The sequence below is a fragment of the Ailuropoda melanoleuca genome, chromosome X, assembly GCF_002007445.2.
Source record: "Ailuropoda melanoleuca isolate Jingjing chromosome X, ASM200744v2, whole genome shotgun sequence".
Lineage (NCBI taxonomy): Eukaryota > Metazoa > Chordata > Mammalia > Carnivora > Ursidae > Ailuropoda > Ailuropoda melanoleuca.
This window is the reverse complement of record NC_048238.1, coordinates 18,231,873-18,259,666: the sequence shown is the minus strand read 5'-3', so window position 1 is coordinate 18,259,666 and position 27,794 is coordinate 18,231,873. Positions and strand designations below refer to the sequence as shown.

Below are 27,794 nucleotides of genomic sequence, written 5' to 3'. Positions count from 1 at the left end.
TTTCTCATTTATAATTTTAATCGAAGCATTCCTATTCATTTTTTTCTTAACTCTTATAAGCACCAAATTTTAATAGCTAAGTCAATTTTTTGGGAAAGAAACACCATCAAAGAACTTCCCTCCAGAACAAAACAATGATGTTCATTCCTCCAAACAACCAAATTCGAAGTCTACCAAAACAAAAACAAAAAGCCCACACACACACACAAAAAAGTAACAAAAATCACATTCTAGGGGTTCAGTGCATTTAGCAGCCTTCGCTGTGCTGTCTAATCATCCTTCAGCTGACTTTCAAAAAAAATTAACACCCTAGTGCATCAAAATATACATTTTCCATTCGCTTTGTTTAAATTAAAAATAATAATTAAAAAAAGAAAACTTGAAGGAAATCACAATCAATTGCCTGACTCATTTCGATGTCATGTACAGCATATGAAGGTCAGGAAGGCTATTTGCAGCACACATGATTAGGAGAGATTGGTCTTCAAGGTTTAGCTTTCTTCCAAACAGTGTAAAATACCCACCTGGACAGGGAGTCAAGGAATATGAGCAGGTAATTCAAGGAAGAACAGACAGCACTTAAAATTTGTTTGCTGGTGTACAAACTGGAACACGGGTGAGTTTTGTGGCTTGAAGCATTGTGGTGATGGGAATTACGGCCTCTTAACAAGGCCACTTTACGGCCTGAACACCTCCCACCTGTGACCAGGACGACAATGGGGAGAAGGGAGCAAAGTGGAGAAAAGGCTAAAGGCATAGAAATATTCCCTCAGGTAACGCTACTGCTTCCTAGGTCTTAAGATGTTTTAGGGAATTAATATGACAAGAAAGGGTGGGAGGGAGGTGAGAGATGGGGGGGGTGGGAAAATGAGAGGGAGGGAGGAAGAGGAGGAGAAAAAGATGGAAGGATGGAGGGGAGCCAGAGGGCAGAAGCCTTTTCTCCAAATGTCCTCAACTAATTTCTACAGTCTCTCAATATATAAACAGATCTGAGTGTGAAAAATGCTCCAAAAGGAAACCGTGATAAAGGTGGACAGTTGGGAGGGGGAGAGAGGTCAGGGATCTCCACAGGCCATGGAAGAAAATGGCCGCCCCACAGAGAGCCTGCTCCCCTCCTTCTAGGGAGACCTGGGGGGTTTCCTAGGGCCTGTGTCTGTCAGGGGCTGTGGGGCTTGCAGGCAAGGACTGCCTAGAGGGCCAGCAGTAGTTGCACAATCCTAGATAGCAACGAAGACTGCTGTGACAGGAAACTAGACTCGGCCACCTCAGAGAAGGAAGTTTTTATCTGAAGCCCAGAGTCTGCCTTTTAGGAGAAAGAAAGGCATTTTAAATTTCAAATGACAATCCTCCTGGTTTATCTCTGGGTTCTTTTATTTTCCTGGACTAACTTTACTAAGGGGAACTAATAAAGAACACCAACATTAACTCTGCAATCTCCAGCACTGTTTTTTAGCTCTTGGTTTGTAGTGCAAATTGGGATCAAGTGAAGTGTAGAAACTAATATTAAAGTAGGATTCATTTTAATATAAAAGTAGAATAGAATGAGCATATTCATTCTTTTTGCCTGCTACAGCTCAAATGGTGCCTTCGACTAGGGCCTCTGAAGCTTTAGATGCACCCCAGTCTCCAGGCAGGCTGGTTAAGATGGCTCACCAGGCCTTACCGCCAGCCTCTGCTGGGTGGGGCCTGAGAACCAGGGGGGCTTAATCAGTACAACTACCTGGGGAGCTGTGGTAGGCCACGCCCCAGAAGCTGAGGGTGGGACCCAGGATCAGTATTGTTTTCAAGTTTCAGGGAGTTCCAACGTGCAGCCACATCTGAATGCCATGGCCTTATATAGTACAGAGCTAATTTCATTTATTATTGGATTTAAATGCTGAACTGGCATGGGATTTACTTGGGTGTTGTGATCTGACAACAGTGTTATGGTCTAAGGATACAATTCCAAGTATGAAGGAACACAGACGATCTCCTTTGAAAATTCCACAGGACAATACAGGCGCCCGAGCTGTTCTTCATAGAGTGACAAGGCTTCCGTCAAATTGACACAGTTACCCTAAATCAAAGACAGAAAAGCAAACAATGGGATTCTTGAGTCTCACTGAGGGCCCCTGCTCATTTGAAGGTCTCTAATAAATGAAAACAATTTTAGCTTTAGATGAAAGTTCATCTTTGAAAATGAGATAAGGCTTCTGTACTTTGACAAACTGCGTGCAGTTCTACTTATAGATCCATTAGCTCTCTCTTCTGCCTCATTTAGCAAGCCGTTTCAGATTATTCAGAGTATGAAGCAACAGAAGCAGGGAGACCACTTTCTCACTAGTAACACAGTCACTGTAGCAACAACACACAATTAGCAACGATTCGTACACATAGCTGTTCAAAATGTTTGTCCAGTCGTCACCACGGTGTTGAGAAGGAAGCATCACAACGATAATGTTCTCAATTTCCAGAATGGTTTGAAACTACAACCCTCCTAAGAAGCTAAGACAATGATACCGAACTATATTCCCATCTCCATGCTTTCCCCCAAGTATGTGATTCTAAGGCCTACGAGAACAAAAGTTTATTCAGAATATATGTACTAAGGCCATCCCGCAATTCCACTCCTTATCAAACATCTTCTCTTGACTTCATTGTTCTAATTTTTCTCCCTTTCTTGCCACCACTTTCTCAGCCTCCCCAGCAGCCAGGAGTGGTCAGGGAGACAGAGTGAAGTTTGTGCTTCTGGACAATCAAGGATAAACAAAAGTGACCTGCCTCTTCAACTTACTTCCAGCCTAGAACCTAGAGGTGACATCTGAAGCTGCAGTAGCCACTCTGCGACCATGAAGAAAGAAGGAGGAATGAGATGTGGGCCAAGAACAGAGTAGAGCTAAGGATCCGGTATCTGCGTAGTTCTAGAGCAGTGCTGCTGCTTCACTTTAATTTTTTTTAAGTAATCTCTACACCGAACGTGGGGCTCGAACTCACATGCCCGCGATCAAGAGTCCCCCTCAAGATTCCCCGGTTCCACTGACTGAGCCAGTTGGGTGCCCCTAAAGCAGTGCTTCTTAATCTGTAATGTGCATGTGAATCACAAGTGATTTTCATTCCATAGGTCTGGGGTAGGGCTTATCATTTTAGCACAATTTTCCCTAAGGGCTTTTCGTAACCGGTACTTAATACCACCCATTTCCTTTTAACCTCTGAAGTTCTTTTTTTTTTTTAAGATTTTATTTATTTATTTGATAGAGAGAGAGACAGCCAGCGAGAGAGCGAACACAAGCAGGGCAAGTGGGAGAGGAAGAAGCAGGCTCATAGCAGAGGAGCCTGATGTGGGGCTCGATCCCATAACGCCGGGATCACGTCCTGAGCGGAAGGCAGATGCTCAACGACTGTGCCACCCAGGCACCCCTAACCTCTGAAGTTCTTAACATTCTGAAGACTATTGAGTATCCGTGCTGCTTCCATTTCCTCTTAACAACTTCACTACCAGTGCGCCTTAGAATAGCAAAGTACAATGTAAAATGAAAATCATTTACAAATGAAGGCATCCTGTGATGTAAGCATCCCCATGAAGGGCATTTCGAAACCAACCAACCAGCCGCTGGCAAGTGGGCAAAAAGAACTATTCTGAGAGCTGCCCTCGGGGGTTTTAACTTAGCACATTGGCTCAGCATGACGTCGTCCTTTAGTGCCAGCTCCTTTAGTAACCCATCATCTAGGGTCCTGCAGTGGGATTTGGCCAAAGTGCCCTTCACCAGTATATAATTTGGTTTCAACATCAAGTTCACCGTGAGAGTATATAAACACCACACGTGTAATTTAAGACTCACAAATAGAAAACACTGCCTGGATGTTTTTAGAACACATCACCACTGGGGAAGCTATAGAATGAAAATGCCACCTAGGTGCACAGTTCAATGGTTTTTCTTGCCATCTTAAAATTGACACCACACTCTCTTTATTGAGGGCATATGGGAGGATGTCCTTACTGACAGTGTGGTAAGGAAATAGGAAAGCTTTAATTTGTTCTTCCCCAACATTGTCAAAAAGCAGTTTAAAAAAAGGAAAAAACCTCACCACACATGGAGACCGACCCAAAAAAAGTAATGTGATACATTTTACTTTCCTGTGTTTTTAAATGGAAATACATTTCTTTCTTTTCTCAAGAAAGACATATTGCATCTTCGGTGCTGCCGTAACGGTGCGCATGAATGTCCTGGCAGATGCTCTCCGGAACATTAACAATGCCGAGAAGAGAGGCAAACGCCAGGCACTTAAGCCATGCTCCAAACTCCATGTCCAGTTTCTCCCTGTGGTGATGCAGCATGGTTACACTGGTGAATCTGAACTCACTGATGATCACAGAGCTGGGAACATTGCTGTGAACCTCACAGGCAGGTTAATCAAGTGTGGAGTGACCAGACCCAGATCTGATGTACAACTCAAAGATCTAGAAAAATGGCAGAATAATCTGCTCCCATCCCACCAGTTTGGTTTCAGTGTACTGACAACCTTAGCTGGCATCATGGACCATGAGAAGAAGCAAGATGAAAATACACAGGAGGGAAAATCCTGGGCTTCTAGGGATGTAATACATACATGCAAATAAAAAGTCTTAATGGACCAAAGGAAAAAAAAAAGACATTGGCAATGCAGAACAAAAACCCAATAGAGAATTAAAGACCTCTTAGGGTTGGGAAGGGAATAATTGGCCGGGGCGGCGGGGGGGGGGGCAATTATAAGAGATGAATCCCAATTCAGTAGTTTGGTTCTAGAAAGTTTTCCCTGCCCCATGTTAGATGTGGGTAGGTGACACTTGCTTTTTTACTTTATAGATTTCTGTACTGTTTTTCTCTTTTATTATTATTTTTCAGAGAGAGCATGGGGGCAGATGGTGCAGAGGGAGGGAGGGAGAGAATCCCAAGTAGGCTCTATGCCCAGCTCGTAGCCCAATATGGGGCTCAACCTGAGCCAAGATCAAGAGTAAGGCACAAGGGGCTCTTGGATGGCACAGTCGGTTAAGTGTCCAACTCTTGGTTTCAGCTCAGCTCATGATCTCAGGGCTGTGAGCCCCAGCCCTGCACTCTGCGCTCATCGGTCAGTCTGCTTGAGATTCTTTCCCTCCCCCTCTGCCCCTCCCGCTCGTGCCTGTGCTCTCTCTCTCTCAAATGAAATAAATAAGTCTTCAAAAAAAGAGTTGGATGCTCAAGCAACTGAGGCACCCAGGCACCTGTTTTTATCTTTAAAATTTAACAATTAGCAGGCTATGATTTCTGTGATGTAAAAAAATAACAGGTCCAGAAGAATACATTCTAACAACACCATTCTTAACAAGTTCAAAAGCAAGCTAAACAATATAATGATATAGGAAATTACACATAAGTGAAACAGCTATTAAAAAAAAGTCCAGGGGCACCTTGGTGGCTCAGTCGTTAAGCGTCTGCCTTTGGCTCAGGGCGTGATCCCAGAGTCCTGGGATTGAGCCCCACATCAGGTTCCTTTGCTGGGAGCCTGCTTCTTCCTCTCCCACTCCCCCGCTTGTGTTCCCTCTCTCGCTGGCTGTCTCTCTCTGTTAAATAAATAAAATCTTTTAAAAAAAAAAAAAAAACAAAGTCCAGGGGGGCGCCTGGCTGGCTCACTCAGGAGAGTGTGTGACTCTTGATCTTGTAGTCATGAATTTGAGCCCCACATTGGCAGAGAGTTTACTTAAAAAAAGAAAGAAAGAAAGAAAGAGAGAGAAAGAAAGAAGGAAAGAAAGAAAGAAAGAGAAAGAAAAAGAAAGAAAGAAAAGAAAGAAAGAAAGAGAAAGAAAGAAAGAAAGAAAAAGAAAGAAAGAAAGAAAGAAAGAAAAAGAAAAAGAAAGAAAGAAAAACATGGGAATAGAAAAGAAATGGGTTACCTTCTGGAAAGTGGACAGAGATTAGGGAAGAATGTAGATGTGTTAAGTGAGGGTACTAGTAATGTCCACTTCTCAAGTGGGGGGTAGTATTTTGCATAATAATTTATATGAATGCCACATACATAATTTTGTGTCAAAGAACCTCCAGGGCTTTTCTTAATGGGAAGTGGGGAAGAGAAGGGAGGGAGGTCAAGTTCCAGCACCTGTCTCTTCCAGTCTCTTGAAAGCCTATCTTCCCCGGATTCAAACCCCAGGGCCCACCAGAGTCAGCTCAATTCCCACCCGCTCCACAGCGCGACTCTCCACAGACCTCCGCAGGTTTCATTGTAGACTTGCTATAAAGCATGGGTCTGCAAACTACTTCTGTAAAAGACCAGACTGAAAATAGTTTAGGCTATGCAGATCACACAGTCCCCATCACAACTACTCAGCGCTGCCCCTATAACATGAGAGCAGCCAAAGGTAAAATATCATGAATGGGGGTGGCTGTCTGCCAAGAAAACCTCACCAAAACAAGCAGCAGGGGAGATTTGGCTCGTAGTTTGCAGACCCCTGTTTTACAGTCAAGTCCAGAATCCATAAAGAAAAAAAAAATCATTTCTAAATATCAGGCCAAACAAAAAAAAGCCATTCATAAACAGTTGTGGGTTTCCCTCGAAGCTTTCGAATACTTTCACCAAGTGCAAGGTCTAGGATTAATCATCATGGGGGGGGGTGTCTTCCTGCAGGGGGAAGAGAAGGAAAACAGGATGGGCTGAAGACTAATTCAAGGTGTCTCTTAGAGCTGCCAAGTTGTCTTCAGCATTATTCGACTCAGATCCCATCATCAATTGCCCCAGGCCTGCATTAAAATGACTCCTTGGGAGAATAAAGTTAAGACCTCTCTACTAGTTTTTGACATATAAATATACTAATGCTTTTTAAAGGGGTGGGAGACGTCTCCCTAAAGCCCTTAAGATTTACAGGTACCGTAGCACAGCCGAGCAATACCACCGAAGTGCTTATCTTCTTCTGCTTATGAATCAGCTCTCTACCAAGTGAAGAGACTCAGATCATCACTTAGCTCCTTTTGTGGTCATTTTCAGAATTTTCTTTAGGGCTTTAGCAGGTTATGTATATTTTTTACATAATAAGACATACAAACTTTAGAGTTTCTTTTAAATTTAAGAATCCCATAGAGAATGACAAAAAAACAATTTGCTTCCATCTGGTGGTAGGAGCTCACACTACAGGCAAAGCAGTTTATGAAACTCATGCTGATAAACTGCTTTTCCAATGAAGAATCTCCTAGAGGATAAGGAGGGGGGGGGAATCACAATCTGTGTCTCCATCTGGTGGCGGCAGCTCATACTACAGCCACAGCCCAAGGTTGGTCCATCAGGACAGTGGGCACTGAGGACACAACCGAACTCATGAACTCCCAAGAGATGACAGGTCAGCTATTTACAAACTACTGTTTGAAAGAATATAATTCAGTTACGATGCTCTAACCTTAACAGATATAAATTTCAATAAAATACATGCAAATTTCAAAATATAAAATTCTGATTGAGAGTATTGGGAAAAAAACAGTTCAGTCGTCTACCTGTGTAAAGTATTTCCCATCCTGTTTCAGTACTTTCATTGAGAGGTCAAGAATCAGTCTGAGAAACTCCCACGTGGAATCTGGATGTTAAAAAAAGTTTTTAAGTTATACAAATATGGATGTGCATGCATCAGAAATAACATCTAAAAAGTCAAATATCCACATTAATATTCAATAATACCCAAAAAAGAAAGAAATAGCCAAGAGCTTGAGACCCAATATTCAAGAGCTTATTCATAAAAATTTACTGTCATTTTTGGGTATCCTGCACACACATGCACATAAGCACGGTCAAAAGCAAATATTCATGTGCTTAGCACTGCTTTAACCATACCAATAAAGATTTGACCAAAAGGGCAGTGGTTGAAATCTGAAAGACAGCAGCTTAAGAGGGAAGCGTCCGACATCCAGAGAGAAACAGCAAGGGTCATCACGTGGGGACCCAGTCTGCAAACTCAGCAGGAAAGCAAGACTATAAGAAAAACACTAACACCAAAATGCCAAACCAGCAGTGATTTGGAGCATGCGGTTTGAGAATGGGGAATTGTCTATGGTGTTGCTTAGAAAGCTCACCAGTTTGTTTCAGTACAGGTTAAAAATCACATAACAGAAATAAATTCCCAAAGAAGCTAATTTCTCCGTGATGTGATTATCATTTTATGTTTCCGATGACTGAGTAAATGTGCTCATTTAGTGACAGAAATCCAGCCACCTTTCCATTGCAGGCCTCAGCTGAACTACCTTGAAAAAATGAAGGAACTAATGAAGGAGACAATCTCTAAGATAGTTCCATTCTCACAAGGTGCCGAGAAAAACATTTTCATGAACATTACCTCGGTTTTAAAAGAAAAAACAGAACCTACCTTCTTCTGGAGATGTGGAGATTGGAACGGCTGTCAAATCATTAATCACATAATCAAACTCTCTCCCTTCTTTGGCGTACCTCTTCAGTACTGGAATACAGTCTTCTATTAGAACCTTCCAAAGAGAACAGGAATAGATGCATGTGAGCCAACTCATGTGGGTGGAAGTTTAAACCCTTGTAGAGGAGGGAGGAAACTGCAGACTGCTGATGGGACCCACAGCACCTGCCACGTGAACAAAAATGACTTCCATCCATGCCTCTAACAGCTACAATTCAGTGCCTACTAGATGCTTTGCCTGCCTTCTCATTTAACCTAAGCAACAAATCTACAGGTACTATTATTACCCACAGTTTACAAATGGAAAAACAAGGTTAAAAGAGGTTTTGCATAGGGGCGCCTGGGTGGCTCAGTCGGTTAAGTGTCCGACTCTTGATTTCAGCTCAGGTCATGATCTCAGGATTGTGGGATCGAGCCCCATTTTGGGCTCTCTCCTGGGCGTGGCGTGGAGCCTGCTTAAGATTCCTTCTCCTCCCCTGCCCCTCCATTCCTCCCTCTCTAAAAAAAAAGGGAGAGAGAGAGAGAGAGGTTATGTAGTGTTCACTTCAGCTGCACACATACTTAAAATTGGACTCATACAGGGAAGACGAGCATAGCCTATGCACAAGGACGACACAAATTCCTGAAGGGTTCTGTACTTTTGAGAGACAGAAGGAGGGAGGGAGAAGGAGGAGAAGAGGGGGAGGGGTTACACAGCTTGCCCAAAGGTACCCAATAAGAAACAGAGCCAAGAAGTACACCTAGATCTATATGAAAGCCAAGTTCACATTTTTAACTCCAATCTATATTGCCTCTCCTACTACTGACTCTATTTTCTTCTACTCTTAGTTTTTCTTTTATGCTAGGCACTGAATGACTTCATTGTCTATTGATGTTCTGTATCTCACCTCAAACTATTAACCTACAGTTTTTCACTTTTTTAACCACTTTGAGTACTGTTGGTAATACAACCGTGTAAGAAATACCAACTCCCACAATCACAATTATTAACGAGTACAGCAGTTAAGAGTTGGAATTCTCGAACGGATCCTTTGCAGTAAACAGTTATCCTTGAACAACATGGGTTTGAACCATCTGGGTCCACTTCTTCACAGTCCCCCCCCCGAATACAACACTGTAAAAGTATTTTCCTTATGATTTTCTTAATCACATTTTCTTTTCTCTAGCTCACTTTATTGTCCAAATACAGTATATAATACATACAACATACAAAATGTGTTAATTAACTGTTCCTGGTAACGCCTTCAGTCAACACCACGTTATGAGTAGTTAAGTTCTCGGGGAGTCAAAAGTTATATGCAGATTTTTGACTCTGTGTGTGGGGGGAGTCAGCACCCCTAACCCCTTGTTGTTCAAGGGTCAACTGTACAGGAACTCAGTTTGGGGCTTGCCTTAATCTTCGAAGTACTGAAGCTATATGCTGGGGACTCATCTGGCTATAGGCAACATCCTTAACTAGCAGGAGTTACTCTTCTTGTCTTTCACTTTCCAGTTACAAAATACATACTCATGAAAAACAAATTCATTGAAGTCAGAAATCAAGTTTGCCTTAATTCCCTAAAATAACCTATTTCAGAATGTTTCCTCTGAATGTTCTTACACAGATCCTCAGTTACAATTTTAAGAACTTGATTTTACAGCCCTACTGTTTCATAACTTGCTTCACTTAATCCATCATCTAAGTACAACCATACAAAGATCTAGAAGACACTAATCAATGCTGTGGGATACGCTCAGTGTTCTCCTATGCTCATATACACTCTTACCAACACACATCCTGTTCTCTTTTTTAGAACTAGGATCACATACATTCTGAACTCAAAATTTTTCATCTAACACTGTTCTAGGTAATGATAGATTTTTTCTTTTTGGGGAATGATATTTTTAAAAATTGTATCATTCCATGAAAAATGTACTACTCTTTAACCTCCTCATATAGATGACTATCTGTAGGCCAGACATTCAAACACTGGGTTGCTGAGACCAAAGGCATGCCCATTTTAGTTTTTATAGTTTGGATGGCAATTCACACTCCAACCAGCAATGTGTGCGAGCACCTGGTGCCTGGATATTGTCCGTCTTTCTATTCTGTCAGGTCTCTTGCTCATGTTTGCACATGAACTTGCTGGGCCACTAAGAGGGGTGAGCATCTTGTTACAAGTTTACAGGTTATTTGATTTTCATCTTCTGAAAAATACCAGTTCATGTCCTTTTCATTTTTCTATTTAGTTATCTTATTTTTTTAAATCTTAAGTTGTAAGGGCTCTCTGTATTATTAAAGGGATTAAATCCCTGTCCTGTTTGTTACCAGTTTTCCAGCTTCGTTTATGGGATTAGGATGTTGTTGTAGTTTCTGGGTTTCTTGTCTTTCTTTAAAAGGTTTCCCAACTCCAAGGTTAAATATGCTAAATTTCCCTAAATGTACTAAGTTTTTGTATCCAGGGCTTAAGCCATCTGTAATTAATTTTTCTATGGCATCTAGGGTCATGTTAACTTTCTTCTCACGGAGATGGACAGCCCATTGTGTTGGCATCACCTCATAAATCAACTCAATCTCCTTTTCCCAAGTGAACTGAAATATAGCTTAGGCCACCTATTACTTGTACGAATACACACTCAGACATGTTCAAAGTCTTTGCGCCATTCCTCTTATATACCCATTCCTGTGTCAACATCACACTCCCTATTTGATTACTATGCTTTAACAGTAAATTAATAAACAACAGGGCAAATTTCCTTGCAGTATGATTTTTAAAACATTTTTTTCTTGGCGGGGCGCCTGGGAGGCTCAGTCGATTAGCCTCTGCCTCTGGCTCAGGTCATGATCCCAGAGTCCCAGGATCGGAGTCCCAGGATCAGAGTCCCAGGATTGAGCCCCACATCAGGCTACCCATTCAGTCTGCTTCTCCCTCTGACCCTCCCCTGTCTCATGCTCTCTCTCTCTCTCTCTCTCTCACCCTCTCAGATAAATAAATAAAATCTTTTTTTTTAAAGAGTTTATTTGTCAGAGAGAGCTGCGCACAAGCAGGGGAAGCAGCAGGCAGAGGGAGAAGCAGGCTCCCCTGCTGAGCAGGGAGCCTGATGCGGGACTTGATCCCAGGACCTTGGGATCATGACCTGAGCCAAACGCAGACGTTTAACCAACTGAGCCACCCAGGGGTCCCAATAAATAAAATCTTTAAAAAAAATTATTTAACAATTGGTCACTATTCCTAAATATGAAACCTGAAACTACAAAAATCCTAGAAGAGAGCATAGGCAGTAACCTCTCTGACATCAGTCATAGCAACATTTTTCTGTATATGTCTCCTGAGGCAAGGGAAATAAAAGCAAGGATAAACTACTGGGACCTAATCAAAATAAAAGCTTCTGCAGAGCAAAGGAAACAATCAACAAAACTAAAGACAACCTACGGAATGGGAGAAGACATATTTGCAAATATCTGATAAAGGGTTAGTATCAAAAATATATAAACGACTTACACAACTCAACACCCAAAATACAAATAATCCAACTTAAAAATGGGCAGAAGACATGAACAGACATTTTTCCAAAGATAACACCCAGACAGTCAACAGACACATGAAAAGATGCTCAACATCAGTCATAATCAGGGGAATGCAAACCAAAGCTACAATGAGATATCGCCTGACACCTGTCAGAATGGCTAAAATCACCACAAGAAACAACAGGTGTTGGCAGGGATGTGGAGAAAGGGAACCCTCTTGCACTATTGGTGTGAATGTAAACAGCGGCAGCCACCATGGAAAACAACATGGAGGTTCCTCAAAAAGTTAAAAAAAAGAGCTACCCTATGACCTAGCAACTGCACTACTGGGTATTTACCCCAAAGAATACAAGGACATTACTAATTCAAAGGGATACGTGCACCCCAACGTTTATGGCAGCATTATTTACAATAGCCAAGATATGGAAGCAGCCCAAGTGTCCATCAATTGATGAATGGACAAAGAAGCAGGGTGTGTGTGTACACGTACATACATACACACACACACACACACACACACACACACACACACACCCCGCTGGAATATTATTCAGCCATAAAAAAGATTGAAATCTTGCCATTTGTAATGACATGGATGGAGCTAGTATGTATACTAAGTGAAATGTCAGTGAGAGAAAGACAAATACCATATGATTTCACTCATATGTGGAATTTAAGAAACAAATGAACAACAAAAACAGAAACAAACCAAAAAACATTCTTAACTATACTGAACAAACAGATGGTTACCAGAGAGGAGGTGGGCAGGGGGATGGGTGAAATAGGTGATAGGGATTAAGAGTGCACTTATCGTGATGAGCACTTATCGTAATGTAGAGAATTGTTGAATCACGATATCATACATCTGAAACTAATATAATACTCTTGTTAACTACACTGGAATTAAATTTAGTAACTTAAAAAGAGCAATTGGTCATTATTCTGAATAGCATCTCCAGCCCACTTTCTACCTCCAATTTCCATTCAAACTGTTTTGCATTTAACATAGCTTAAAAAAAATTTTTTTTAGATTGTCTCCCTCCAACCACTTCACCAAATTCTCATGAACCCAACTAATTTTCTAGGTGAGTTTCCTAGATTTTTCTAAGCATTCATATCATCTACAAATGATTCTTTCTGTATTTATACTGTTTTCATTTTCCTACCTTACTGCATTAGCGAATGCCTCAAAAACAATGTTGAATAAAGGTAATAATAAGCATCTTCACCTTATTTCTAGTTTTATTGGAAATGCCTTATGTATTTTGCCATTTTATACAACATTAAGTTTCTTATAGTTTGTTATGTTTGGGTAGTTTCCCTTTATTGCACTTTTATCTTCAAAGACTTTTTATTAAGAATGACTGCTAAATATCCCCCAAATGCTTTGTCATCTGTTAATACATTATTTTCTCTTTTAAATAATTCATATAATAAATCATGTTGACCGATTTCTTGAGATTCCCATCTTTATGTTTCTGAACTAAATCTTTCTTGGGCCTAATAGAGTTCTTTAAATAAACTGCTAGATTTAATTTACTCTTTTACTTGAAAATCTTGTATACTCATCAAAACTAATCTTTAATTCTCTTTTTGTACTACCTTAAGGATTTTAGTATTAAGGTTACTCTGTCATTATAAAAGGAATGGGGAGCACTTTGAACATTTTCTATTTTCTAAAAATGGTTAACAGAGTAATTATGTTTTTGAAATAAACATTTGCAAAGACCTGGTGTTTTTTCAGTGGTAATATTTTAACGGCTAAGGGGCCTGTGGATACCCCCAGACAAGGAACTCCCTACCCCTTGAGAGCCCTCAGAAAACCTTCAACCTCAGAAGAATTGTCAAGGCTCCCCTCTAATGGTTGTTCTAATCCAGCAAGAAGACGGGAGGGGTGGGCGGGTGTATTCAGGCACCCAACTTCCTCAAAAGAAGAATCATTTCAAATAAAATACTACTTTTCCATTCCCTAGAATGCCCAACTGTCAATGTCACCACGTGCCTTTGGTGCTCTGCTTTCAGACAGATGTGCAAGTCAAGAGCTGTTTCCGAAATCCATTAATAAATCGTCCCACGTACACCCAGCCTCTAATTACAACAATCTACAACTCCCCCGTACTGGTTTGGGTTTGTGGTTCTGCTTATGCTTAAATTGTTTTTTTCTGAATCCATATAAGGTCATAGAAGGAGCCAGGGAGCCGGGTATCGGAGTGAATCACTCTTCTAAAGTTACCCTATAACCCTGAATAAATGTCCTTTGAACTCTGTAAGTTGAATCTTCTTCAGCCATAAAACAGAAATAATAGCCACTTGGTACAGGGTTGAGGATTACAGGTTAAGACACCTTAGACAGAGAGTCTGGCTAACAATGCAAACATTATTTGACAACAATGGTAACTTTTTGCTCCATGTGAGGGAAACGAATCTGTCATGCTCTGATGAACCTACTGCCCAACCCGCCCCACCCCTTCTTAAAACTCTCAAACAGTGCATGTGAAATATATATATATATCCTTCTTTCCCTTTTGCCCACAAAACAATCACACCTAACATTTCAATATAGATAGAATTCTCTTTCAGCTTAAAAAATCAACATGCATGCACCATGAAATCAAATTTGGATGCAAACACATTAGGGAAGATAGGGGAGGGGTAAGCAACTTACAGATCAACAAATTAAAGCACTCGTCTAAATGGTTTATAATCTGAGGACGTACTCTTTTTTTTTTTTTTGAAGACATACATTTAAGATCCTGTTAGAATAAAATGTATTTGCTTGGTTCTCTTGCTCTAACAAGTACTGCAGATGTAAGCACTGAACACATACATGCTCAAAGTACAATACAAAACATAGCCCATGAACCATTAATTGGTCAACTTGCAAGTACAGTACAATTTAGGACAGAAACTAATTTGCTCAGCAAGACGCAATTGTTCAGACGTACACAAAACTCACACAGAGTCTGAAGAGTAGCACGACGTGCCACCTCAAAATATGCCACTTTGGTGTATTATTTTGAGCTATAGGCACTTGAAAAACAGAAAATGCAGAAAGCAGTTTTCTCTGAACTCCCCTTCAATCTGCCTAAACATACATCCTCCTAAAGGAACTCAAATGTCAGAGATCCCCTCCCTAGGGGATTCAACCAGGGAAGTCGTTGACCTCTATCACAGGACAAGAGATGGATACCACATCCAGACAAACTTAGTCACAAATACCATACCTACCCCCCATCTATTCTTCCAAGGGCCCGTTATCTTTCCTAAAAGTCACTCACTCTTCCCAAGACACTTACGACCCCTTTCCCTATTAAGATATTTAAGCCTAAATTTTAAAGCTACCTCTGAGTTACTCAGTTATCTCTGGGTCTCTCCCAAGTACACATGAGGTATATACATTAATCGACTTCTGTTTTTCTCTTGTTAATCTGTCTTTTATTAGGGGAGTCTTGGCCAAAAACTAGAAGGGCAGAGGGTAAGGGTGAGTCCATCTTTGGTCCTCTTAGCTTGTTCATGTTTGCTCAATGATCTCTTTTGGGACTATGTGTTCTGGAACCTTAGAGAATAATACACATACGTCAGAAATGCCTGCCAAGGAAGGATGGGATGCGTTTTGGCTTCCCATGAATCTGTTAGGGAGAACAGTCGTTCCCCTTCCTCATGCACAGGTGGTGCCATAAAATCTAATCAAACGTTAGCTTGATTAAAAGTCAATTAGGTGCATGCATACCCTCTGAGGTACATGGGAACAGTATGATTGCACTACAATGCCCTAACAGTGCAGCTGCCGCGGACCATCCTCTGCCCAATCCTGCCTGTCAATTAAGTGTCCCTGGAGAGACTCGGTGTAAACTCTATGGAGTGGCCTACTTTGTTATCCGGTCAGCAAGTGCCTTCGCAATTTGGGGCGATACTTTACTGTCCATCCTCCACCTTCTAACAGTAGAGGGAAAAATTTTCCTTCCCTCCAAGATGATCTATTTACCTTCTTAACCAATTACCCTTAAAGCTGTTTTAGGAAGGTACAATTCAAGTCAATAGGTATTATTAGCTGACTTCAAAATGTTATCTAGAAAACATAATTACCTGATAGCAGTCTCCTTTAAGATTGTCTAAGACGTCGCCACATGTTTTTCGCATGTATTTCTTACATCCATCAATCACCATTTGGTCAATGTTCAAAAAGGTCAAGGAGAAATTTATCCAGAATTTGGATCTATCAAAGAATTCTGAAATAGTAATACTTTATTTTTAAAGATTTTATTGATTTATTTGACAGAGAGAGAGACAGCCAGCGAGAGAGGGAACACAGGCAGGGGGAGTGGGAGAGGAAGAAGCAGGCTCCCAGCGGAGCAGGGAGCCCGATGCAGGGCTCTATCCCAGGACCCTGGGATCATGCCCTGAGCCAAAGGCAGATGCTTAACCACTGAGCCACCCAGGTGCCCCAGAAATAGTAATACTTTAAAGAAAAGTTAGGGGCACCTGGGTGGGTCCAGTTACGCGTCCAACTCTTGATTTCAGTTCAGGTCATGATCTCAGGGTTGTGAGATCGAGCCCCGCATCCGGATCTGTGTGAGTTGGCCTGAAATTCTCTCTCCCTCTCCCTCTGCCCCTCCCCATGCTCTTTCTCTTTCTCAAATAAATAAATAAAATCTTAATAAAGTAAAATAAAATCTTTAACAAAAATAAAGGTAAGACAAACATAAATTTTATAACACTAACTTGGGTATCCGATTTACCAAAAAGAAGGTGAATGAGACAATGATTTCATTTTTGTACCAAGGTCACTCAAAAAGAACTGAATTTTCTCTTCTCATGAAGAAGCCCTTTCAGAAAGTGCTAAGCAGTAGACACCGTACCAAGGTTGCTTTCTTGTTTTCTCAACTAGAGGATCTCTGCTGCTTTGTTTGTAGCCACCTAAAAAGGCTATTGGTACCAAATGGAAATGTTTCTTCAAGTCAGTATTTATCAAGCATTTGCCTCATAACACTAACTGGAGTCTTAAGACAAAAAAAGAGGAAGAAAACAGTACCCAACCGAACTTGATCTCCGAACAAAGGATATCTCTACCATAGTGACCATCTTTGGTTTCAGTTTGACTATTTCACATAATATGCCCCCATCTCCACCCCCAAGAATCAGCACGTCTTTGCCACTGTAGTCTTCTTTTCCACTGCCCATGATGGCCTGGGTATACGCCAAATCACTCTCTGCCAGATCTAGGTAGGAAAAACACAGGGACAAAATGGTGACTCTACCCAAACCCACATCGCGACCTGACTCTCCATGCTAGAAAGTGCTGGAATCTAGTTTAAAATTCAATTTTTTTCATTTTTGATCTTTAAAAACTGTCAACAATGTGCAGAGGTATTTTTTTTTTGGATTGTGGACTTTTCATCAACCCTACTCATCTGACACCTAATACAATATGTTACATATACATATACTTTGGTCAGTGGGAAAAATTCAGTCTTAAGAATGTTCTGATATGCTAATTAAAAGCAATCACATCTTTTATTACATGAAATACAGCATCTGAGAGTTGTTCCAAGTAATAGGAGAGGGACAAAGTAAACCAGGGTTTAGGGGAAACAAGACTGGCCAGGAGTTGCTAATTGTTAGCACTCAATGGTGAGTAAACATGGGTTCATGATACTATTTTGTCTACTTAGGTTTCAAATTTTCCATAACAAAAATATTTCTTAAAAAATAAGCAATCATATTTTCTTTATAATGAGTAAAATCCAAATACTCAACACTAAGAATACTAAGAAAAAGGAACATCAAGACATAGTTTTCATGGCTCTGCTATAAAACATGAAAGCCTAGGGGCACGTGGGTGGCTCAGTCAGTTAAGTGTCTGGCTCTTGGTTTCAGCTCAGGTCATGATCTCAGCGTCGTGGGTTGAGCGCCGGGTCCTGGTTGGGCTCTGCCCCGAATGGTGTCTGCTTCCCCTCTCCCTCTGCCCCTCATAGCCGCTCATGCATTCTCTCTAAAACAAATAAATCTTTAAAATAAAAAATAAAAATAAAACATGAAAGCCCAGACAATCCACAGGTTGGTTAATATGACATAAATGTTCCCCTCAAAAAAAACAGCACTGCCAAAGACAAACTAGGACAAATCCACAATGGTGGTATTTGTCAGGAAAGCACCATAATCTAAAACATCGTCACTCTGCTATGCAATTGGGGTAAGGATGGAATACTTACTAACATCCCCACTAAGGATAAGAATATTTCCAAATTGCTTCGAGTGTAGAATTTTAATGTTCTGATAAGGTGAATCTTCATCATATACCACTTCATCTATGTCATATTCAACCAGGCGACCATCAGCGGTGGGCCAATATCTGTCAATAGCCCCTCCTCGAACTATGGGTGGTAATCTGTAAAAAGGGAAAACAAAAATGAGCCTTATAGAACACTGCTTATGGTGCCGCTGCCTTAAAAGTGAACCTGGAGGGACGCCTTGGGTGGCTCAGTTGGTTAAGCGTCTGCCTTCGGCTCAGGTCATGATCCCAGGGTCCTGGCATCAAGCCCCCAAGTCAGGCTCCCTGCTCAGTGGGGAATCTGCTTCTCCCTCTCTTTCTGCAGCTCCCCCTGCTTGTGTACTGTCTCTGTCTCTCTGTCTCTCACTCAAATAAATAAATAAATAAAATCTTCAAAAAAAAAAAAAAGTGAACCTGGAGGGGTTCCTGGCTGGCTTAGCCAGCAGACGATGCCACTGTTGATCTTGGGGTCGTGAGTTCAAGCCCCACATTGGGTGTACTCATTACTTTAAAAAAAAAAAGCGGGGGGAAAAAAAGTGACCCTGGAAACGTGAGTGTACAAAAGCAAGCCACGTGACCTTGGGCTAATTCCTGAATCGTGTACAGATCTGAAGCTTGGGCTCTCAGCTATATACAAACATGGCCACTACCAAATCCCAGCAACTATTGTACATTAAGGGGTTACTTTTTAAATAAACCTTTCTGGCATGCCTTCAATTTTCCCTAAAAAAAAGTTGGAGAAAATGGCCACCTCAGATACCACACTTCACCCCAAATACTTCAGCAGGAATCTCTTAGGACGGCCCACCCCACCACACTGCCACTACCACACTCATGCAAGTGCCCGGGGGTGTAATATCATCATCTGGTACACAATCCACATTCAAATGCCCCCACGACTGTCCCCATCATGTCATTTATAGTTGTTCTGCTTTTGAATGAAGGATCATACGCTGTATTTTGTTTTCCTTTTTTACCCTCATTTCACTGAGTATAGTTTTTCCCCCGATGTGTTTCATAACACCTCAGGGGAAGTGCAGACCAGGTGTTCTGCAGAAAATCCCTAAGGTGGGTTTGCCTGAAGACCTCTTTCTTCATTAACGTCAGGGTGGCAGATATTTACACAAGCATCACATCAGGGGCAGACGAGTGCTTGCCCCATTATTAGAGATGCTAAGTGTGACCAGTTGGTTCAAGCCGATGGCATCGGATCTCTCCATTTGCAAAGGTAACTTTTTTCCCTTTGAAATTACGAAGCAGGCTATGGAGTAGCCCTCTAAAACTGGGCGAAGGCCCTGATCTCTCAACAGACCTCCAGTAGTGGCTTTAGCACCTAGAAGATTCTTGCCTGAATCAATTATTTACTCAAAGGACTGCAAACTGAGCTCAGATTTTCCCATTCCATTCTTTTGCACACGCTCAGTATTTCAGACAACATGAATGTACTAGAAACTACCAGTAGAGGACACTAAATGACAATGAAAACCAGACCCAGAAAAGGGGCTTGGCAAATCTAACATGAACACAAAATGAGAACTCGCTGCATACATAACACAACTGTGCGCAAGTCATGTGTTCTCTGACACAGCGGTATTCTCCAGTAACGCAGCTGTATCTGGCACAGTGATATTCACCAGTAACACAGCTGTATCTGGCACAGTGGTATTCACCAGTAACACAGCTGTATGCTGGCACCTGCTACCTCTGACTTGCTCCAGTAAGCCTCTGCCCTCCCACTCACCTGTTTCCAGGAATACAGCCTGAACCTGTTTTAATGAAGCTTCCTTTGAGCAAACACTAGCAACCATAAAGAACACTAAGGTTGGGGCACCTGGATGGCTTCACTGGTTAAGTGCCCGACTCTTGATTTCAGCTCAGGACATGATCTCAGGGTCATGGGATCAGGCCCCGCATCGGGGTTGGTGCTGGCTGTGCGGTCTACTGGGGATTCTTTCTCTCCTGCCTCTGCCCCTCCCCCAGCTTGCATGTGCTCTCTCTCAGTAAATTAAATATATGTGTGTGTATATATATATATATATATATATATATATATATAACACTGAGATTTACAAAGCAAATTCCCATGAACTCTCATTTAATCCTAGCAACTCCTGATTTAACCACTTCCTGCACCATCCAAGTGAACAAATGTAGCTTCTGGAATGTTCACAGACCAGGTTTGTCTTGTAAAATGTGGAGCACCAAACAGGACAATACCTCCTCCCCTCCTTTCCCAGCCTAGAGCAGGCAAAGAGGACTTGGGGGAAGCTTCTTCCACCCCCGGCTGATGGTGAGTAGACGGAGGTGGGAGAGTAAACCACCTGTGACATTAGATCAACGTGACAAATATCAAGTCATGGGTCTTCAGGGGAGGAAACCCACCCCCTGGTTGACAGCCAGTCAGCTACAGGAAATTACTAAACTATGTACAAACCTGATGAAAATAAATGTCCATTGTCAACTGTGTCACTAAGTGCCTTGGCTAAAGTAAAGAGCTCTTTTCTCAATTGCAACACAAATGGTTTTCATTTTTTAAAATTTTATTTTATTTTTAAGATTTCATTTTTAAGTAATCTCTACATCCAAGATGGGGTTCAAACTCACAACCCCGAGATCAAGAGTCGCACGCTCCACCGACTGAGGTAGCCAGGTGCCCCACAACACAGTGGTTTTTAAAGACTGGTGAAGAAACAACAAGGATCTCTAACAGGATGAGGAAGCCATTTCTCTTGATGAAGTACTCATTCTAGCACGAAGTTCATCTCCTTGTAATGGGCTACAGGAGATATCCTGGAGCCCCACACCACTCTTGTTTCAACCTTCACTGCTGAAATTAAAAAATGGATTGTAGAGAGAAAGACAGAGTACGTCTTGGGTCTCAGATACACTGTGTCAACTGTGCTATCTCCCTCACCCCCAACCCCTTGTTTTCCTGTTCCTTTTCTTTGGAAAAATAGAATATAAAAATAAATTATCTAATACATCCCATGGCTTCTTAGTTGAAAATTCAGATTTAACTCATGAGCCACAGGTGAATAATGATTTCAGATAATGTTACGAGTTACTTGTCAATGACTAAATTTCTAACCATGTCATTCCCCAGACAGAAAAATGGCACCATTCTTGTCCTTTTGAGGCCAATTACAAAAAGCCTGCCAATAACTTCTTGACCCCTCTACCCTGATTTTATGAAAAGCTGTAAGAGCAGTGACAAGCAAAAGCAAGGTCTGTATTTTGAACTGAAAATACGAAGCTTTACTCTCACTTCGAAAACTCCTATACCCAAAACAAAGACTTCTCATGAGGGCCGAAACCCATAAATGTTTTCCATCTATTTATTTACTCCTAGAAGTAACCCCAATAAGAGTGAGACCAATAAAAATCAGAGGCATTATGATGCTGGCCAATTCATTATCACAGAGTTAACACATTTTAGAACACAGCGGGAACCTGCTGAATTCAGGCTGGTGCAGATAGGTGTGCACCAGTCAAAGGAATGCTGAAAACTCTGCAAGCAGGGAAAGGTGGAAAGTCCAGAGAAGTGTGTGGGTGCGGACATGTTTTTAAGGATAAGGAAGAGGGAAATATGGCTGAGATGTACACCGAACTTAGGTGGGTTACCCTAAATCTAGGTGCTCAGACAGATTTCAACCAGGTGGGCAAGTTGTACACTGTTATGTTCATTTACTGGCAGTTTCCTGCTTTCTACACTACCAGAGATTAACCAAGCTTCTAGTTACCTTACATCAGCCCTGGAGCTTTCCTACAGGCTGATGAAACCTAGCATGCTGAGCTAGTTAAGTTCCTCACATCCTAGGTCTTGCCAAAATGAATGCCTGCTTCTAGAAAGTACGGTCAACTAGAGAAATCTGTATTCTGGTCGCTTCCATCAGTGATGGTGTGACCTTGATAAAGTCCCTCTAGGTCTCTGTGTGTTTGCTGTTGTGAGTAAGGGATAGGCCTCCTACTTTTCGGGGCCTAATAAGGAGCCACCCAGACAAGACAAGAGCAAACTGGAGAATTACTTGTTAGGCATCCATGATTAATTCCTGTTCTTAATTCCCAGGACCCACACAAGACTCTATCCATTCCAACAAATGTCAGAGCTGTTACTTCTATCAAAGCTCTTTTAACATGTGCTACCACGGACAAATACTGCTGCACTGTTCAAAAGAAATGTTCCAGATCTGCACTGTGCACTGTGATAGTCACTACAGCCATTAGCTACTGACAGGAAGCTAGGAAGACTGAGGAATGGAACTATTTTTATTAACTTAAGTTTAAATAGGTGTAGTCAGGGGCGCCTGGGTGGCACAGCAGTTAAGCGTCTGCCTTCGTCTCAGGGCATGATCCCGGCGTTATGGGATCGAGCCCCACATTGGGCTCCTCTGCTATGAGCCTGCTTCTTCCTCTCCCACTCCCCCTGCTTGTGTTCCCTCTCTCGCTGGCTGTCTCTATCTCTGTCAAATAAATAAATAAAATAAATAAATAAATAAATAAATAAATAAATAAATAAATAAATAAGTGTAGTCAGGACAGGGGAAGCTTAACTGTCTTTATTACCACTTGAAAAGAACCAACCAGTGGCTGCTCAAGGTGGGTGGCCTCTCAATTCTTAGTATTTTGGGAAGTCACCTTACTTGAAAGCTTTGAGGCATATTTTCTGTCACTCCATCTTGTCAGAAATCTTACAACTGAATTCCACTTTGGAGCCCAGAGCTCTGCGCAGAGACAGCAACATTTCACTTTACTGGACCAGGCTGGGGAGTTCTCTATCCCTTTTGACTGAGGCGGAAGCCCCCCCCCAGCTCTCTGCTTTATTCGGTTCCAGCTGAGAGTCAGTTCACATCTCCTTCCTACCTTTTTTTCATTTTACACAGCGCACGCGTGTGTGTGTGTGTGTGTGTGTGTGTGTGTGTGTGTGTTCATACATTCTGTCTTGTTTGGGTGCGAGGCATCCATTAGCTCAGTCTACCATGTTGTCAAAAGCAGACGCTACTCAAGGACGACACCACCATTCCAATTTTACCAGTTAAACAAACATAAAAGGACATCCAGGAGTGGACTTACCGCTTCACCCGTACAGTACTGTCCTGACTCAATTCTTTCATTCTTTCTTCTACTTTGTTCAAAAGCTACAATTAAAAGAAAAGAAGGCAATGGGCTTATAGAATAAGTGAGTGCAACAGCTAAGTTTCCAGGAGGCTGAGGCCATGGTGACAGAGCTGTGCAATATTCCTGTCCTCCCCCATCCCTTCAGCAGCCTCCAGGCCTGGCCCAGTTCCACACCCACACCAATCAGCCCACATGATGCTGACCTAACCTCAGTGCAAGTCACCAGCAAGAGAACAGGAAAGGGGAAAGAGCAAGGATATTGGAGATACAACATCCTGCTTAGAGGTTTACATTTCATTCAATGGAAAGTAAAATTACTCAGTTTTCAAGCAGTCAAGGGAATGAGGACAAGCCAGGTTCCTAACAACCATTGAGGAACCACTATTTTTCTTCTAAAATCACTTATCTGGAGGGAGGAAAATTTAAAGTTAACTGGGAGATCAGCAATTATGTAAAATCATTTTATCATTAAAAAATATGAGATTTGATGATCCTCAAATACTTGTAATTACAAATACGTAAAAAAAATAATTAAATAAAAGTAAATAAAAGTGAAAAACCAACACTGTCAACTTCTTGGCCTTGCGAATCACCATCATAACTCTGAAGATCAAACAACACCAATCCATGTGGGTAAATTCTCAAATTGGCAAAGCTACAAAGGAAAGCATAATTTTAAGGTTAGGAATTGTATCACGTATTCAAAAGAAGAAAAGACACTAACCCACCCAACTAAAAGGAAAGACCATTGGTCTTTTTTTCCCTGAGTTACATGGTTAACCCTTTTTGCTTTCTTATGAGAACCTCTTCTTGGGGTGGGGGAGCCACCAATCATTTAGGTAAGATTTAGACAGTCACCAGATGCTAACGTTTTCACATAATGGGTTCTTGGCCCCAAAAAGTGATTCAGCAGCAATTTCTGTGAACCGGATTTTTTTTAAATATATATATATATTTTTTTTTTTTTTAAGTAAACTCCACCCCAACTCACAACCCTGAAATCAAGAGTCGTATACTCTACCGACTGAGCCAGCCAGGTGCCTCTGTGAACCTGATTTTTTAAGAAGGTTCCCTGGCACATGATTCGGCCAAGTTTACTAACCATGGCCCTAAAACGAAGGGAGGGTAGGAAGGGCATACTGGATCCTCCCAATTAACCTTCAAAGAGTTCAAAACAGAGCCCTGGTTTTCTGACTGCAAGCAGGTGGTGGTTAAACTGATTTAGTTCGGGGTTAGCACACTCCAGCCCTACAGACTGCAAACCAGATCCAGCCTGCAAGACGTTTTTTTGTAAAACCTGCAGACTAAGAATGATTTTTACATTTTTAAGGAGTTGTTTTAAAAGAGAGAGAATGTGACAGAGACTCTATGTGGCTCCTTACCGAACAAGCTTTCTGACCCCTGATTTAGGGGATCTGTGCATTTTTCTTAAAATTTTAGAGTGTATCACATGCAATAAAAGTCAATTGTGTGGAGAAACTTCTGTTTCAATCATGTGTATCTGTACTGTACAGACACAGACAACTATGTACGGGGTTATGATATTAAGTCGTGGTTAAAGAAACATTTGAAAAATACTAAATCAGAAGAATTCTGTTCAGAGGATATAGGCAGTGTGCTTGGATTAAAAACTAAACACTACTAGTTATTTTCACCTTCAGCCTTCAAATGGCTCCCAAATCAAGTTCAGGTCCAGGAAACCACAAATAATTTACACCTGAACGTGCCTATCCTTCCTTCCCCCTCCACCACCCACAGCACAAAGGAGAGGAGGGGCCGGAGAGGGGGAATGGGAGAAAAACATCACCGGGAACCACCTGGGTGCTTCTAGTGCAGTCCTCTCCCAATGCAACTGCAGGAACACAGAAGCAAGGACAATGCTGGAAGTTAAAATCAAGTACCAAGCTCAAGGGATTAAAACCAAAAAAGAGAGAGGGAAAAGATGCGGGGGAGGGGAGCAGGGTGGAGAAAATGAAAATGAAAGGTGGCTGAGGACCATGACCTCAGCATCACAAAGTGGTTATTAACCAGAAGTCAGGTGAGAAGCTGGCATGGGTGGGAGCAGTGAGGTTTCAGGACAGGCACAATGGGGATGGGTCCCAGTGGACCAAGTTGGAGAAGAGGGAGACCAATGTTGAAAATTTGTTTTTAAACTAAGCATGTACATTTTCATTTTTTCTGCTTTCAGGAGAAATTTCTAACAGCTCTTGTCATTCAAAATTCCCTTCCAGGAAGAATTCGAGGCCCCTCCAGACAAATGGAAATGGTGTCTCTGGTAGAAGATTCAAGAAATGAGGCAGAGAAGTAGGTGGGGCCTGGCTGCAAAGGCAGTTAGGAGATTCTAAAAGAATCAAGGCTTCAAAGAGCCTACGGGATGGCAAGGTGACATGGTTCAATTTGCTGTGGTCCCCAAAGGATGGACCACATCCAGGACAGCGAGAGACTGTGACAGGGAAGGTGGAGAAAAGAGGCCAGAAAGGAGAGGGGCTGAATGCAAGCCTGCAGGAGCTGGAAGGATCAAGGGCAGCTGCAAGCCTCTGCTTGTAGGAAATGTGCTACTAACTGGGCCAGGGCAGGGAGGAGGGAAAGAGAGTTTGGTGGTGGTGCGGATTTGGGGTCACCCTTGAGAAGAAATGATTTTAGATACATCTGAGGTATCTGCTAAACAGATACGTGGAGATTTGCTACATAGTTAGAAATACAAATCTGCGCTTGGGGAGAGAGAAGCCGGGAAGTCTCTGAGAAGCATCAAGAGAGGGGACCAATTACCCCCATGGGCTGGAGCATGCTAACTTATGAAGAGAATAACGAAAGGGGGTACTCAGAAGTGAAAGTTTCCCTCATCTCCCAGCACTGCCTTCTGGGCCTCTGAGGTCATGGGTGTGGTTATTTTTCCTTTTAATAGAGAAGCAAGAGAGAGAATGTGAGACATTAATGAAACCATGTGGAATTCTAGTACTTTGTACCCATTGGGGAAAATGGAATTAAAGCCACCGAAAATACCCAAGAGTTCACATTTTAAAATTAATAGTGCAAATTACAAAGAATCTTACTAGTTTTGCATACTAAACCAGTCTAGATAGGAAACAAAACTAGACTTAGGAAGGCACAAAGAGCTCAACACTTTGGGGTCTTCTGTTATCAGTCAGCTCTTAATTTCGGCTTCCTTTCCTCGTCCCAGAACATACTGATTCTCATCTACATACTGATAAGGTAAAGTCTGGATAGCCTATAAAGGTCTCAAGGAAAAGAAAAAAACAAGCTGAAATTCTGGATCCCCTCAGCTTCCTGTCAACCTCCCTATAGACATTCTCTTTCTGCCTTTGACAATGGTCCACATTAATTGCTAATAACGTACAACAGTGCTACACAGAGTGGCGTCAGCCGGCCAGTAGCATCAGCGTCCCCTGGGAGCTTGCTGAAAATGCGATTTCCGGCCCTGCCCCAGAGCTGCTGCATCAGAAACTCTTGGAGCGGGCCCGGGAATCTGTTTTAACCACGTCTGAATCGTGGCCTGCAGTTCACACTGCTTCTGCTGCCCAGGGGTTCTGGGTCCTGGCCACACAGCAGAATCGCCTGGGGGGGGGGGTCTTTGGAAAAATACCAATGCCCAGTGGCCTCAAACTCTTAAGAGTGACTGGGGTAATGGCATCTAGTGAAAGTACTCCCGGGCGATTCTACTGTGCAGCTAGGGCTGTGAAGCACTGAATTCTAGCCCCCTACAAGATGTCACAGGAGGAAATAAAAACACCTGGACGCTACCCCTCCCACCCATTGTCATCGGCCCCGCCCCAGCCGCGCCCACCAGCTTAAGCGCTCCAACCTGAAGGCTGCCTCACCTGCCGTTTTTGTTGATGTAGGTCGCTAGATAACCATGGTCTTGCCAGTTGTGCACCGACTCCGTCATCCCTTGCTCCTGGAAAATGGACTGGAGGCCTTTTAGAATGGTCTCGCCATCAGCTGGAGAACAAGGGAGAGAAGGCAAGGAGGTCAGGATGAAACACATTCGAAAGGAAAGCCAGTTTAGTCTGACGACTAAACTTTGTAAGAAAACCTGAACAAGAGTTGCCAGTGGCACTTAGGCCCGTTGTCACGAGCTATGAAGGTTCTCAATCCAATGAGAGGCTACACAGATTACCAGGTAACACAAGAAAGACACAAAAACGCCGACCACAAAGTAATTGTGCCAAGGACACAGACAGGAATTCAGCCAACCAGAGATGACACAACACAGTGTTTAGCCTAACCAGAAATCCAAGAGAGCAAATAAATGAGCGTCCATTTTAGGGAAAATAAATTAATGAGGATATACAGTGCTAGAAAGGGGATGTCCACCCACTCCTGATGGGTATAATAAAGGACTTAAAAACTTTTGGCTTTATGTTCCAGGTGTCTCAAGTATGGGTTGCTATTATAATAGGAAAAATAAATTAAATGGGGCTACTCAGTAACATATTTCTATATAGTAGAGACTGAACAACAATTCCTTATGGGACAACCTGCTA

General features: G+C 42.1%; 1 protein-coding gene and 1 non-coding gene across 2 annotated transcripts; one reads left to right on the top strand and one right to left on the bottom strand.

Annotated features, from left to right (window-relative positions):
- On the bottom strand, positions 1 to 27,310 carry SMS (spermine synthase). Its single transcript, XM_011236503.3, has 10 exons — positions 27,129 to 27,310; positions 23,854 to 23,944; positions 23,245 to 23,309; positions 18,116 to 18,291; positions 16,968 to 17,122; positions 15,990 to 16,079; positions 8,336 to 8,450; positions 7,473 to 7,552; positions 1,941 to 2,056; positions 1 to 524 (listed from the first exon to the last, which is right to left on the bottom strand). The coding sequence occupies exons 1-10, from the start codon at positions 27,293 to 27,295 to the stop codon at positions 485 to 487; spliced, it is 1,095 nt and encodes a 364-aa protein (XP_011234805.1). The 5' UTR covers positions 27,296 to 27,310; the 3' UTR covers positions 1 to 484.
- On the top strand, positions 8,934 to 9,037 carry LOC117797547. Its single transcript, XR_004622560.1, has one exon. It is a non-coding gene; the product is annotated as a U6 spliceosomal RNA (small nuclear RNA).
- Positions 27,311 to 27,794: the final 484 nt, after the last annotated feature.